A 13606-nucleotide genomic window follows, 5' to 3' on the forward strand; every position below is an offset into this window, starting at 1 on the left:
TCCCTCTTTGCTCCTCCTTTGCTACTAGAGGGAAGTCATCGTTCACGAGACTGTAAGAGGTCGCATGTGGGGAAAATATAAACATAAGTCATTTTGAGCATTTGGATCTGGATGATTTTTTTTGAAGTGAGAAAAGCCTCCAGCGTGTGTTGAGGAATTTTCTAGAGCCAGTCATGCCTCATCTGCTCTCCGTTCACCCTTCATGGGTTTCTCTCGTCTGGAAATCACCTGACCTGATCACCTGATCTTTCCATCTACCAACCTGACAGTTTTCACCAGTAGTTTACTAGACTGTTCCACATTACCTTTACCTGTGTGCCTGTTACCTGCTGTAATCTGTTTGATGTCATTCTACCTGTTGCCTACTGGCACTCTGATTACTGATTGCCTTTCTCAGCCACTTTGGGTGAAACTTTTGAATCAGGTAAACTGCCTGTTACCGTGTCTACATCTGGGTCCAGTTACCTGTTGCCATACAGCTGCTGTCCATGGTCTTAACTGGCATATGACTTTTTTTCCCCTACGTTATTCAAACAGACTGTAGCATCAAATCAACTCCAACATGGGCTGAATCGAGGCTGATCAGAGAATCCTGCCAGGCATTTTTTTAACCAGATCCCCAGACAAGGATGACGGACAGAATACATATTTGTGTTTTCATCAATATACTGTGGCCATAAATATTCCCACACTGTTGCTGTGAAAACAGCAGGATGATTCAGGTGTGGTAACACAAGAAAGCTAAGAGAGGATATTAGAGTGTCCTTGCTTTGTGCTGTAGTAACTTTTTTTTAAAAAATTGCTTACAGAAGCATGAAAACTCAGTTGGATTCAAACTCGGGAGTCTGTTGAAAGAGGTGTTCAGAGGCGGTGTCTTGGGACAACTCACTTTCTATTTACACAATGCCTCTTCCTGTGTAGAAAAAGATGGGATTATAATTTTTTGCCAGTTGGTGTTTTGAACATGTTCACAAATGAAAATCAGATCCAAGTGTTTATTGTCGTAAACAGAAAGTTTCTCTTAAAGTTGTGCAACTTTGAAAAAAAAACAGTAACTTCAAGATAGTCCAAATCTTTTCTCTTTTGTCTTAACGTCATGCTGCCACATTCAGCGCATGCATAGATCTTCATAATGTTGACAGACAGGATCGAAATGCACAAATAAGCGTACATCTAAATACACCGCTGTCATGTCTACCTGTTTATCTGTTGGTCCTTCTTTTCCTGCTCTCTGTTGATTCCTGCGCTGTACATTCTGTCCATTTTCAACTTTCCTCTAACCTACTGTGCCACCATTTATTTTGGTACGCTACTTTGACGTCGTGGTATGTGCTACATGACAAACTGGATGTCTGTTTACACTGGTCTAGATTTTGGTTGCTGGTTTTAATTGGAAGCTGCATTTTTAGTTTTACTCTACTGGTGGAGACAAAACAAAACTTAGTACTTAATGCATCTTCAAATAAAGAGTGAGTAAAATGTGAACTGAGCTGATGCACTTTGTGAGGAAGCCTGACCGGAGTGGCTGGAAGGTGATAGGAAGCAGACTCAGACTCACATGTCTGATCTCTACAAATGTCCTGGCTGCTTTGCCCTTCATAACATATAGCAGATATTAGATTATTATGAAATGATACTGATAATGTAATGATATGGCGATGATACTTCTCGCCAAACTTTTATGTCCATCATTGTCCGAGATGTTCTAATCTAACAGCACATTGTTGCCAGGAAACACATTTGAAATAACATTTTAACTCTGCTGTCTCCTGTTGTCAGCAGTGATCATCTTTTGTTTCTGTTGTCTTGGCGATATCTCCCTGTTACTAAGGTGATATTGGTAAGTTTGATTACCTTATGACCACCAACACAATTATCTGCTAGTGTTCTTTCTGCAAGTACAGTGTGTTGTGATATATATTAAATTATTATAATGTCCTGTAGGAGGGAAAGCTATTTGGTTCTTGATTTTCTATCTCTTTCCTCCTCTTGTCATCTCTTTTTTTCCTAACTTTAGGTCCTCGTTTGTTTTTTGTGTGATTAATTCTGATCCAAGAGAAGTAAAAGAGAAACGGTCATTTGTACGCAGACTGCCCACAGATAATTAACTGATGCTGATGGATGAACTTGGCTTTTGTTTCTTCTTTTTTTTTGGTTTGTTTTTCTTAAAGCCTCGCCAGTATGAAAGTCAAACCAGTGTTTATTCGCTTAACCTCCCGAGGGATTTTCTCTTTCTCTTGGCACGTTAAACTCTAGTGAACCCCAAAACAGTTCAGCTGTAGTCAGCCATTTTGACTCGATATCTCCAGGGAATAGACAATATTATTCGCCATGTATGCTCCAGATTCTTGCTGACACAGAGAGAGAGAGAGAGAGAGAGAGACTGATATATAACCTCTCCCTCTCTGTCTTCTTTGTTCTCTTTCAGACGGTTATTTAACATAATATTTAGCCGTAGCTCATTCAGGGTACCGTCCTGATTCAGGTAATGAGTAATCTTGGTGATGCATCTGGGCGCAGTTTCCTGATAACAACCAATCATGGAGGCTAAGTGCTTTCTAAGAGCATTTCTGTGAACGCTCTTAAATTTTCACACTGTTTTCCCAAAACAGTACTTACGGTAACAGTGAGCACACACACACACAACATTTAAGAGCGTCTTAACATTGAGGGTCAGTGGTGCTGAAGCACATTGGCGTGTCTAGCTTCCTGTAACCCATGTTACATAGTAGAAATACATACCGCACAGTGTTTCATCAAGGGTTTTTTTCAGCAGCGGTGCCGTCGTGCGTGTGCAGGACCTGTATTTTTGCGCACTGGCTGTGGAATAACTTAAAACTAGCATAGAATTGTTCCAGACAGGAGTATCCATGTTCATAGTCATGTGCGTGATAATTTGCAGGAGCTCTTGATACCAGAAGGGTTCTTAAGGCTCAGATTGCTGTTGTAACAAAGAATTAAATTCCTCAGCACAGTTGAAGGGTTTGGAGTGCCGCCCTGAAGAAAATGTGATGTTATTTGACTAAAAACGATGCATTTTCACATCATCGTGGACCATTATCATTACAATATTTATAAAAAACAACAAGTACACTCATACATGAGCAAGAAGAAAAGTGAAACAGATATGCTTATTGCTGAAGTAACTATGTCCTGAAGGCTTATAGTGAATGTCAGGGTGTAGCCGTTAGCCAATACTCTTTATTGTTACTCCTATTGGTTCTTTTTCAGTACTAAATAATAGTTTTGTGTTTTTAAATTATGAGCCTATTTAAAAAAAAAAAAAAAAAAGAATCAGAACAGGATTAGAATTGATTTATGTTTTAAATATAACTAAATATTTTTTTCTAGAGGAGAAAAGTAATGTTTACTCACTGGAAAACAGATCTGAAATGACAATAAAATAAATAATATTCCTTACATCAAAATAGTGAGTGAAGTTTAGAAAGAAGACAGACATCAGTCACTAACTGTCATTCATCCTGTTCTCTGTGGGTACTGCTGGTAGAGAGAGGAGGGACTGCTGTCTCAGCCAGTAGCTGTATTTAAAAGAATCCGACAAGTTTTAAGATATATGGAGAACTAAGCTAAACAGTTAGGCTACATACAGACAGCTCTCGTTTTAGCTTGTTCATAACAATTCGCTATTAGCTTAACCGTTGCACTGTGGTCATTTTTCTGCATGTTTATGCTTGAACAGGTGGTTTGATAAAGTTCTAGTGCACTTACAGTAATGAGCGTAGTTGTCATCAACTCGAGAAAAACTTTATCTTTCACTTCACCTGGTTCACTGTCTCCACTGCAGCCTCCCTGCTCTGCTGTCCACTGTGTGTTTGTTTGTGTGTGTGTGTGTGTGTGTGCGCGCGCAGTGCCGTTCATCATTTGAAAGCATAAAGGGGAAACACTTTTGTAGTTCTGTTGCTTCTCACTCTGTTCTTAACTTTCTACAAGTGGGTGAGAGACACTCTTAGAGTTCTTCGAGCATCTTAAGTCTCAGCGCTTTGATGGATCCTGCAGCGGGGTAATAACTCTGTCAATAGCTCAGCTGCAGTTTCAGGCTTTAAACCTGTGTTGTCTGTCCTCTGATTTCTGTCTTGTAGAGATCAACTGAATGCCTATAGAGGTCATTGTATCTGGGATCCCGTCAGATGGAGGTTAGTCTACTCAGTCTCCCTCCACTCAAAAATATGCTTTGCTTATTATTTGAGCTTCACTGTGCAGACTGATGTACGTGCAGAGTTTGACACCAGAAGACTGTTTTCACGTTCAAAGTTTCTCTGTGCTCACTTTAAATCTCAGTTTAAGACATGTAGCGTGATTTTACAAGTGGTCCAGTATGCGACGTATGCAACCGTTTCACTTCTGGCAGATGAATGTGAAATAAAGCTTTTAGTGTCAAACTCTGCACATGCATCATTCTGCACAGTGAAGCTCAAACATTCATTCAACAATAAAAAAAAAACACTTTTCACCATGTTTGACCTTAGAGAAGAAACACTACTATGAAGCCAATGTAAGCGTGCAATTACAGATCTGCCAAAAAGAGGGTTATTGATTATCTGTCAAACTGAAGAAGTCATTGCATAGCAACAATGTATTGCAACACCATAAGTCCAATATATGCAAATAGGGCATGTGTGTGTGGGGGGTTTTCTTTGTTTGTTTTGATCATCTAAATAAGTAACAAGACAAAACATGAAAATCACAATTCCCACTGCAATTCAACATCATGTAGTTTTCCAGTGTTCTTGATAATAAATACAGAAAGTAGATTTTGGCTAGACAGACTTCAGATCATCATTTGTTTTTAAAAGACTCCTGGGAAAAGACTGAAATTTATCACCCTTTGTAAGATTAAGTGCCAGGTTAAATGACTTGTTCTGCTGGATATTTTCATGCGGTGCCAAGTCACCCTCATTCATTCTTACACAATATAGAGAGGTACAATATTTAGGGGAGAATAGTAAAGTGCTGTTTGGGTGTAAGAGAAATAGAGAGGCAGGGAATGAGACAGAAAGTCAGTATGTTGGGAGAGATAGTGCTGAAAAATGGTCAGACCTGTACATTTTTTAGCTGCAGTTTCACAGTTACTCAGAGATATCTGCATGTCTAGGCTCCTTACAGGGAGAAAGAAATAAACGAAGGCAGATGGAGGCAGAGACAAACGCAGGAGGGAGAGATAAGAGACGTCAGAGTTGATTTAAAATGATTTAAATTAGTTATTTTTTCCTTTACAACAACACGAGCTGAGAAATTTTTTGCAGGAGAGTTCGCTTCAAAGACCATAATCTAGAAGTTTCTGCTGTCCTTGTGGACCACCTAAAACTTTTTAAACATTCCTTCAACTACACTCTTATTTTTTATGTCCTCTGTTTCTCTCTCTCCACTTATACCTTTTTACATATCTTATACTCGCTCAACTTGGTCTTTTTTTAAAAAAAAAATCTCACTTCTTGAAGCGTGTCCTTTCTCTCGGTGTTTGCACTGAGGTGAGACAGCTGTAAAGCTGTTTGTGCCTGTGTGTGTCTTTTCATGGCACAGGTGGAGCTGACAGCAGGCACTGGCAGAAAAACAAGGTTTAACAGTTGGCAGAGCTTGAGAAATCTGTACCAAACACTCACCATGCTCTTAAAGAACACACACACACACACACACACACGCTGATTTACATGCAGTCAATGATGCATGACTGCTCGCACTGTTTCTAAAATACTCGCGTGCACAAACACGCCCACTTGTAAGTACATGCTCTTAAATGAGCATACACTGCAAGAGTTGCGCCCACGTGCACGCACACGCTGCTCAGGTCGGTAGAAGCTGTGTCTTAAGGATTTGATTCTTATACAAGACGTTGTGGACTGACTACACTTTGACATTATCTTTATTAGCTGTAACATCTTAGTTGCATTTCATTAATAAAACATGTCCTCCTCATATTGTTCAGACTATTAATTCCACATTTCCACACACCTTATTGTATGGTGTTCCTGTTTGTGTATTGTGTTAGACTGAGATGAGAGAGAAAGACTATAAATCTCCTTGTAGTATTGGGACAGCATTAGGTTTGTTTTACTTGTGCATTTTCCATGATGTATGAGTCCAATCTCGTCTCACACACTCCCACACAGCAACGTGAGATCCCTATTCATTCTCTCTCTCTCTTTCTGCCTTTTTATTGTAGTAAAACAATGAGAGACGACTTGATTACAGTATCAGTCAACTATGATTCATAGAGAAAATAAGCATGGAGTGAGCTCTAAAGGTGGCTGGACAACTGCTCATTGTAGTCCTTTAGGAGTCCTTTAGGAAGTAGTGTCGGGTATGAACATTTGCTTGGATTTTTATATTGTATTTTGGGCATGTCCCATTGGGTATGTAACTTAAGTGGTACGTATCAGTCATAATGGACACTCAAGCATACACTGGGGAAGAAGAGTGACCTTTAAGTAATGAGAACTTGCAGCCTGTAGCTCCATATGTTTGAAATAAAATACATTAGAGTAGATACCAGACTTATTTTTGAAGCTGTTTGAATTCTATTCAGTTGCTTCATTTGCTGATAGAGGGTTTTTTTTTTTTGGCATATGCCATATTGTAATGAAAATGAGTTATTCTAAGGTTATTCTAATGTCTATGCAGAATATTTATTGGCAACATAAAGTATTTAATGCTTTTAAGATATGTACTTATATATACAAGTATTTTGTACTTGATGGGGATTTTGTAAATCTGTTGATTAGGTATGGTATGAATGGAATAAAATCAGTAATTGTCTTATGGATCAAAGAGAGAATCTTGTACAGTGGCTAATAAATGCATCTGTCTCAAAACACAGGCTTTTAATATAAGCTACTAAAAGCTAACACTGCCAGATATTTGTAAGATCACTTACCATGTAAATAGATACTCAATCACAATTTTTTCACCTGTGTGATACTGTCAATGACCTGACTTTAAGTCAACACTGTGATAATAAAATATTGGACTGCGTTCAGAGCAAATCCAGCAATGCATGAAAAATGGCAGCCCTCCAATTCATTTGAATGGGGCCAGTGCGTTTACACTGCAGGGATGGGGACTGCATAGGGCTCAGCAAAAAAAATGCAGCGATTGTCTTGCAAAAAAAAGTTGAACCAGGCTCAACTTTTGCCGGAACGCAACGGGATGTCATCCGACAAGGCGCTACGTTGGCTAATCACATGAGCGGGCGATTGGACCGAAGATGTCCACAGGAAGAACTTTGTTTACCAAGTAGCATTGTAGCATTCCACTGTTTACCGAGGAACTGTGAAGAAAGAAGAAAGACTCATTGCTCCCATGATAAACTTTCCAGAGCTGTACAACCCCGTGAGGGAGTACTCGACGTAAATTGCCTTGCACTCATTTGGTGTTGTATTGGGCTGCAATTCGGAATTTCTGGTTTCTTTTGCTATGATCAGATACGTCACACAGATGGGCCATGTAGTGACACACCCACACCTTGATTTGGTCTGGACATGGCCTCAGTGATTTCACCCAGGAAACATGAATGATTTGAGGTTTCTTTGCTCTCCTTACTTAATTGGTAAAGTAACCAAATTAAATATTATCCCCAAAAACTCTGCATTTCTTACTTATCAGAGCTAATTTGTCTGTAAAATATGATTTAAAGAGATCAACAGCATAAATATATGAGCAGTGTCTTTATCTTATTGCTATTACTTTTTCCATCATTTCACTTTATGAGATTTTATCTTTTGCACTTCAAGGCAACATGGATTGTGTATTTGTTAATGAATAAGAGTGATTTTATAGATGCTGAAATTTAATCCACTGTGTATCTGCATACATGTTATTTCATCTCAATGAGGATGTATGACAGTGTGCTCTCCAGGGAGGGTGTGTTGGTGTCTGCTATCTAAAGCTTGTTAGGCTCTGATTGTGCCTAATCACAACACTGGCAATGTGGTACAGCCTGTTACATGCACACAAACACGCACACACACACGCACAAAGACATGATAATGGAGGAAACATTCACACTCTCATATGCACACATGGGCGCTCACAAACACATTCATACACAGCTGCATGCACTTAGACACAGACACGCTTGCCCACTCATGCACTTACCCACACACATATGCCTCATGTGAAAGCTGCTATTATGCCGTATTACAGGTAATGAACCAGTCCATATGTCTCTAGTCAGTATCAAAGTGAGAGAGAAAGAGAGAAAATGTTACACTGCAGCATTACTGCTGCTCTACCGGGGCTGCACTACTTTTTCTGCTTTATTATTTTACTCTCAAGTTTTTCTCCCCCTTTTCTGTGCTATGCAGTAAATCCCTGCATTAAAACATACAGTATGTGACTGTCCTGTCTGCACTATGTTGAATTCAAAGATCTGGAAGAGCAATAAATCTAAAACATCCACTACGTCCTCATACATTCAAGGCTATACTCATTTTCAACTCACTTTTTCAAATTTTCCTGGCTTTTTTTAAAAAATTGGTGTAAGTTGCTCTGGTCCATGACTCTGTTTCTGGAGTCTGACTTACCATACACTGGCAATTATGAAAAAAACAATATATGCAGTGAGTGGCCAATACCACTGATGTAATGTAGTGGTCAATACATAAAAAGATGGATAAAGATGAGTGTTAACCCATAAACAAACTATGTCAGTATGCAAAGTATAGGGGTGGGTGATATGGCCTTAAAATAATATCACAATATTGCAAGGTACTTTCGCAATAACAATGTGTTTGATATGGTCTACAGAACTACAATATACAGTAAATATGGGTACAGTATAATTGTAATAATATAATTTCAGCAGGTGTGGTCAAATCTGTACAGCCATGTCCCTGTGTTTAGTCTGTGTGATAGGTGGTGCGTTCACAGGATGTTTCAGAGGAGCAGACAGAGGCAGTGCTATGGCTGTCTGCTCCTCTGTGAAATAACTCTGTGATCAGAGTCATTGATACAAACAGACTTGCTGCACTGACATAGTTAGCTCAGTCCAGCTGATCAGTACCAAACTTTAAACTAACTTCAGCTCAGTTCAAACTGTTTTGGGTAAATAAAGCATGTCCAAATGGTTATTAAACTAACTTCATGCTGATGTTTGACCTGCAGAGCTGTCTGCTGTGGGATTACTTTTTCCTCACACATTCTCACCTGATTGTGGCTGACTGTGCCTCTACTCTCCCCATCTTGTAAAATATTTTCTCTTTTCTTGCAACATGTTGCTCTGATTAATTAATTACCCCAATGCAAATGTAAAATGTCATGATCAATCAATCATTGCCACCTGAGCTGAATCAGATCCTGAAGTGGTCAATGCAGTCACTAGGTTCAATTCAATTCAGTTTTATTTATATAGCGCCAAATCACAACAGAAGTTATCTCAGGGCACTTTTCACATAGAACAGGTCTAGACCGTTCTCTTTATTGTTCAGAGACCCAACATTCCCCCATGAGTAAGCACTTTGTGACAGTGGCGAGGAAAAACTCCCCTTTAATAGGAAAAAACCTCAAGCAGAACCAGGCTCTAGCTGCCTTGACCAGTAGGGTTGAGAGAGAAAGAGAGAAGGGGAGAGAGGAGAGAGAGACACAGAGAAGCACAACAACTACAATAATAACAATAACAACAATAATAGAAATATGACTAATAATAATAATCGCAGGCATAGGCGTCAAGCAGGACCATGGCAGCATGGAGTCCGCAGCCATGGTCCGTGGAAGCCCGCCATCCATAACTAGGGGGTCCATGACCCTGATCCATAGGAACCAGTGAGACGAGAAAGCACAAAAACTCCAGGGAAGTTGGTAAGAATCATTAATGGTACATGAATGCATACAGATTGAGAGAGGGGGGAGGAGAGAGGAGCTCAGTGCATCATGGGAAATTCTATTATTATTATTATTATTATTATTATTATATAAATTCTATTATGGATTTTACAGGAAGCCAGTGCAGCTAGGAAGCTAGTTTTTGTCAGGACGCATGCAGCTGCTTTCTGGACCAGCTGGAGAGTCTTTAGAGACTTGTTAGGGCAGCCTGTAATAAGGAATTGCAATAATCCAGCTCAGACTATTTTTTGTGCATCTTTTTGAGACAGGATATGCCTGATTACATAAGTGAAAAAAGGCAGTCCTTCAAATTTGTTTTATGTAGGAGTTAAAGGACATATCCTGATCAAAGATAACTCCCAGATTCCTTACGGTGGTGCTTGAGGCCAGGGTAATGCCATCCAGAGTAGCTATATCATTGGATAATGTGTTTCTAAGGTGTTTAGGGCCAAGCACGATAACTTCAGTTTTGTCTGAGTTTAGTAGCAGAAAATTGCAGGTCATCCAGGTCTTTATGTCGTTAAGGCATGCCTGGAGTTTAGTTAACTGATTGGTTTCATCTGGCTTCATTGACAAATATAAGCGGGTATCATCTGCATAGCAATAACATTTATGGAGTGTTTCCGAATAATGTTACCTAAAGGAAGCATATACAAGGTGAATAGTATTGGTCCAAGTACAGAACCTTGTGGAACTCCGTGTCTAACTTTTGCGTTCATGGAGGATTCATCATTAACGTGTACAAACTGAAATCGCTCTGATAAATAGGACTTAAACCAGCTTAATGCAGTTCCTTTAATGCCAATTAAATGTTCCAGTCTCTGTAATAGGATGTGATGGTCAATGGTGTCAAATGCAGCACTAAGACCTAACAAAATAAATACAGAGAGAAGTCCTTTGTCCAATGCAGTTAGGAGATCATTTGTAACTTTCACCAGTGCTGTCTCTGTGCTATGCGCTCTAAATCCTGACTGAAAATACTCAAATAAACTGTTGTTATGTAGGAAGTCACACGATTAATTGATGACAGCTTTCTCAAGGATCTTAAAGAGAAAGAGAAGGTTAGATATAGGTCTATAGTTGGCTAAAATGCCTGAATCAAGAGTAGTAGTATTACAGCTACATTAAAGGACTGTGGTACATAGCTTGTTACTAAAGATAGATTGATCATATCTAGAAAAGAAGTGCTTACTAAGGGTAAGACCTCCTTAAGCAGCCTAGCTAGCTAGCTATCTAAGAGACAGGCTGATGGTTTAGATGAAGAAATCATTAAAGCTAGTTCAGGAAGTTTGATTAGAGAAAAACAGCCTAAATAAATATCAGGTTTACAATTGTTTCTGAGGTTCCTGTGTTTGTGGATAAATCGGTGCCTGTTGAGGGCAGGGGGTGATGAATTTTGTTTGTAATAGTTAGAATTTTATCATTAAAGAAGCTCATGAAGTCATCACTACTGAGAACTATAGGAATGCATGGATCAATAGAGTTATGACTCTTTGTCAGCCTGGCCAAAGTGCTGAAAAAGAATCTAGGGCTGTTTTTATTCTCCTCTATTAATGATGAGTAATAGGCAGCTCTGGCATTACAGAAGGCCTTCCTCTATGTTTTAAGACTATCTTGCCAGACTAAGCAAGATTCTTCCAATTGGTGGATCGCCAAATCCTTTCAAATTTTCGCGATGTTTGCTTTAATTTGTGGGTTTGGAAATTATACAATGGAGCTAACCTCTTAAGTTTTATTATTTTCTTTTTTAAAGGAGGCAATGGAGTCGAGTGTCATTGGCAATGAGCCTGCGGCACTATCAACAAGATGATCAATTTAGGAGGGACTTAAGTTAGCATAAGAGTCTGTTGTATTGAGGCATGGCATTGAATTCAGTGCTGATGGAATTGCTTCTTTAACTTTAGCTACAGCACTATCAGACAGACATCTAGTGAAGACATTTTTTTCTAATGGCATGTAGTCCAGTAATAGGAATTCAAAAGCTTTTAAGTAATGATCTGATATAATAGGATTTTGTGGAAAAACTATTAAATGTTCAATTTTGATGCCTTATGTCAGAACGAGGTTGAGGGTGTGGTTAAGACAATGAGTGGGTTTATTTACACTCTGTGAAAAGCCAGTTGAGTTTAATTTTAGTTTGAGATAAATGCACTGCTAAGGGTATCATTATTGATGTCCACATGAATATTAAAGTCACCTACTGTAATTACTTTATCTGTACTAAGGACTAAGTTTGATAAAAACTTTGAGAATTCAGGACGGTACACTATAACAAATAGAATTGGCTGTAAAGTTTTCCAGCTTGTGTGTGAGAGGCTAAGAACAAGCTCTGCTTCTTGATCTCAACTCTGGGATGTCATGGTTTTGGTCTAGTAATACACTTGTCCATATTTCCAAATATAAGAGCAGCTCCATCCAAAGTGGGATGTATGCCATCTCTCCTAATCAGACTAGGTCTTCCCCAGAAAGTCTACTAGTTGTCTATGAAGCCCACATCATTTGCTGGACACCACCTTGACAGCCAGCGATTGTATGATGACATGCGGCTATACGTGTCATCACTGGTCAGATTTGGCAGGGGCCCAAAAAAAACTACAGAGTCTGACATTGTTTTTGCATATGTACACACCGACTCAACATTAATTTTAGTGACCTAAGATTGGTGTGATCAGGAGTCATTACTGCTGATATGATTAACAGTGGTACCATATTCACACTTATCCTTAGCCAGCAGTTTTAAATTTGATTCAATGTCACCCCCAGGAGCAGGAAATAATTAGAGTTGGTTTCTCAGCGGGTGTGTCACTGAGTGGGGAGAACCTGTTAGAAATGTGAAGTGGTTGGTGGTGAACCATGGGCTTCTGTTTAGGGCTATGCTTCCTTCGGACAGTCACCCAGCCACCCTGGCTTCCCGGCTGCTTGGGAACTACTGGGGGAGTAGGAGCTACGCTGGGTTGGCCTGCACCAGCTACTGGGGGCTGGCTAACTAGAGTAGCTAATGACTGGTTTTCCATGGTACGGAGCCGTGCTTCCAATTCATTGAGCCTCTCCTCCAACACTGCAAATAAACTACATTTATTACATGTACCATTATCACTAAAGGAGGCAGTGGAATGGCTAAATATATGACACACTGAGCAAGAGAGAGCAGGAGAGGGAGAAGCCATTGCTAACAGCTAAGCTAAGTTAGCTGCTAAGCTAACTGCAGAGCTAAAGTACCTAACAACTGCGAGATTAGCAAGAAACGTCGATTAAAAAAAGGAGAGAGCTAAGAGTGCTTGAGCAGAACTAGTGTAAGTTTAAATGTAACGTTACAGCGGGTAATTATCTGCAGTAATGAAGAATACAGCAAAATTAACTGAATTGAGAGCAGCAAAAACACTATCAGTAACCACAGTTGGCAACCAGAAATGAGACAATATGCTTATCGCAACGTGTCAGCGACATAATATGTTGTGTGATGTTAGCGCCTCTGCTCTACTGCTCTGCTCTGAAGGTGAATACCTGTAATCAAACCGCTTCCATACAACTGAAGCTGGTCCATTTCCACCTCGGAGCCAGCAGCAACATTTCATTCGCTTTCAGCCATACGTGTTGCTGCTATACACAGTCATCATGGTGTACAGTAAATACATCAACATATCACATGATTGTATAAATTTAAGTCACACAAAGAATTATACCAGTATTATCATGAACACCATGATATGGTTCACCCTTAGTATGGATAAGACGACTATACTTGGTATTGTTGTACCTTCACTAAAGT

General features: G+C 39.5%; 1 protein-coding gene across 9 annotated transcripts in view; it reads left to right on the forward strand.

Moving 5' to 3' along the window:
* LOC121887251 (zeta-sarcoglycan) overlaps positions 1–13606 on the forward strand; it is a 368949-nt gene that overhangs the window by 154625 nt on the left and 200718 nt on the right. For 3 of the 9 annotated variants that reach the window (XM_042397964.1, XM_042397971.1, XM_042397979.1), the window contains one exon: positions 4101–4154. The exons of the other annotated variants lie outside the window; for them this stretch is intronic. In XM_042397964.1, the coding sequence (XP_042253898.1) occupies positions 4149–4154 (6 nt within the window). In that variant the 5' untranslated portion in view covers positions 4101–4148. The remainder of the gene's footprint in view (positions 1–4100; positions 4155–13606) is intronic. 9 annotated transcript variants of the gene reach the window in all.

This window comes from Thunnus maccoyii, chromosome 2 (genome assembly GCF_910596095.1).
Source record: "Thunnus maccoyii chromosome 2, fThuMac1.1, whole genome shotgun sequence".
NCBI classification, from domain to species: Eukaryota; Metazoa; Chordata; class Actinopteri; order Scombriformes; family Scombridae; genus Thunnus; species Thunnus maccoyii.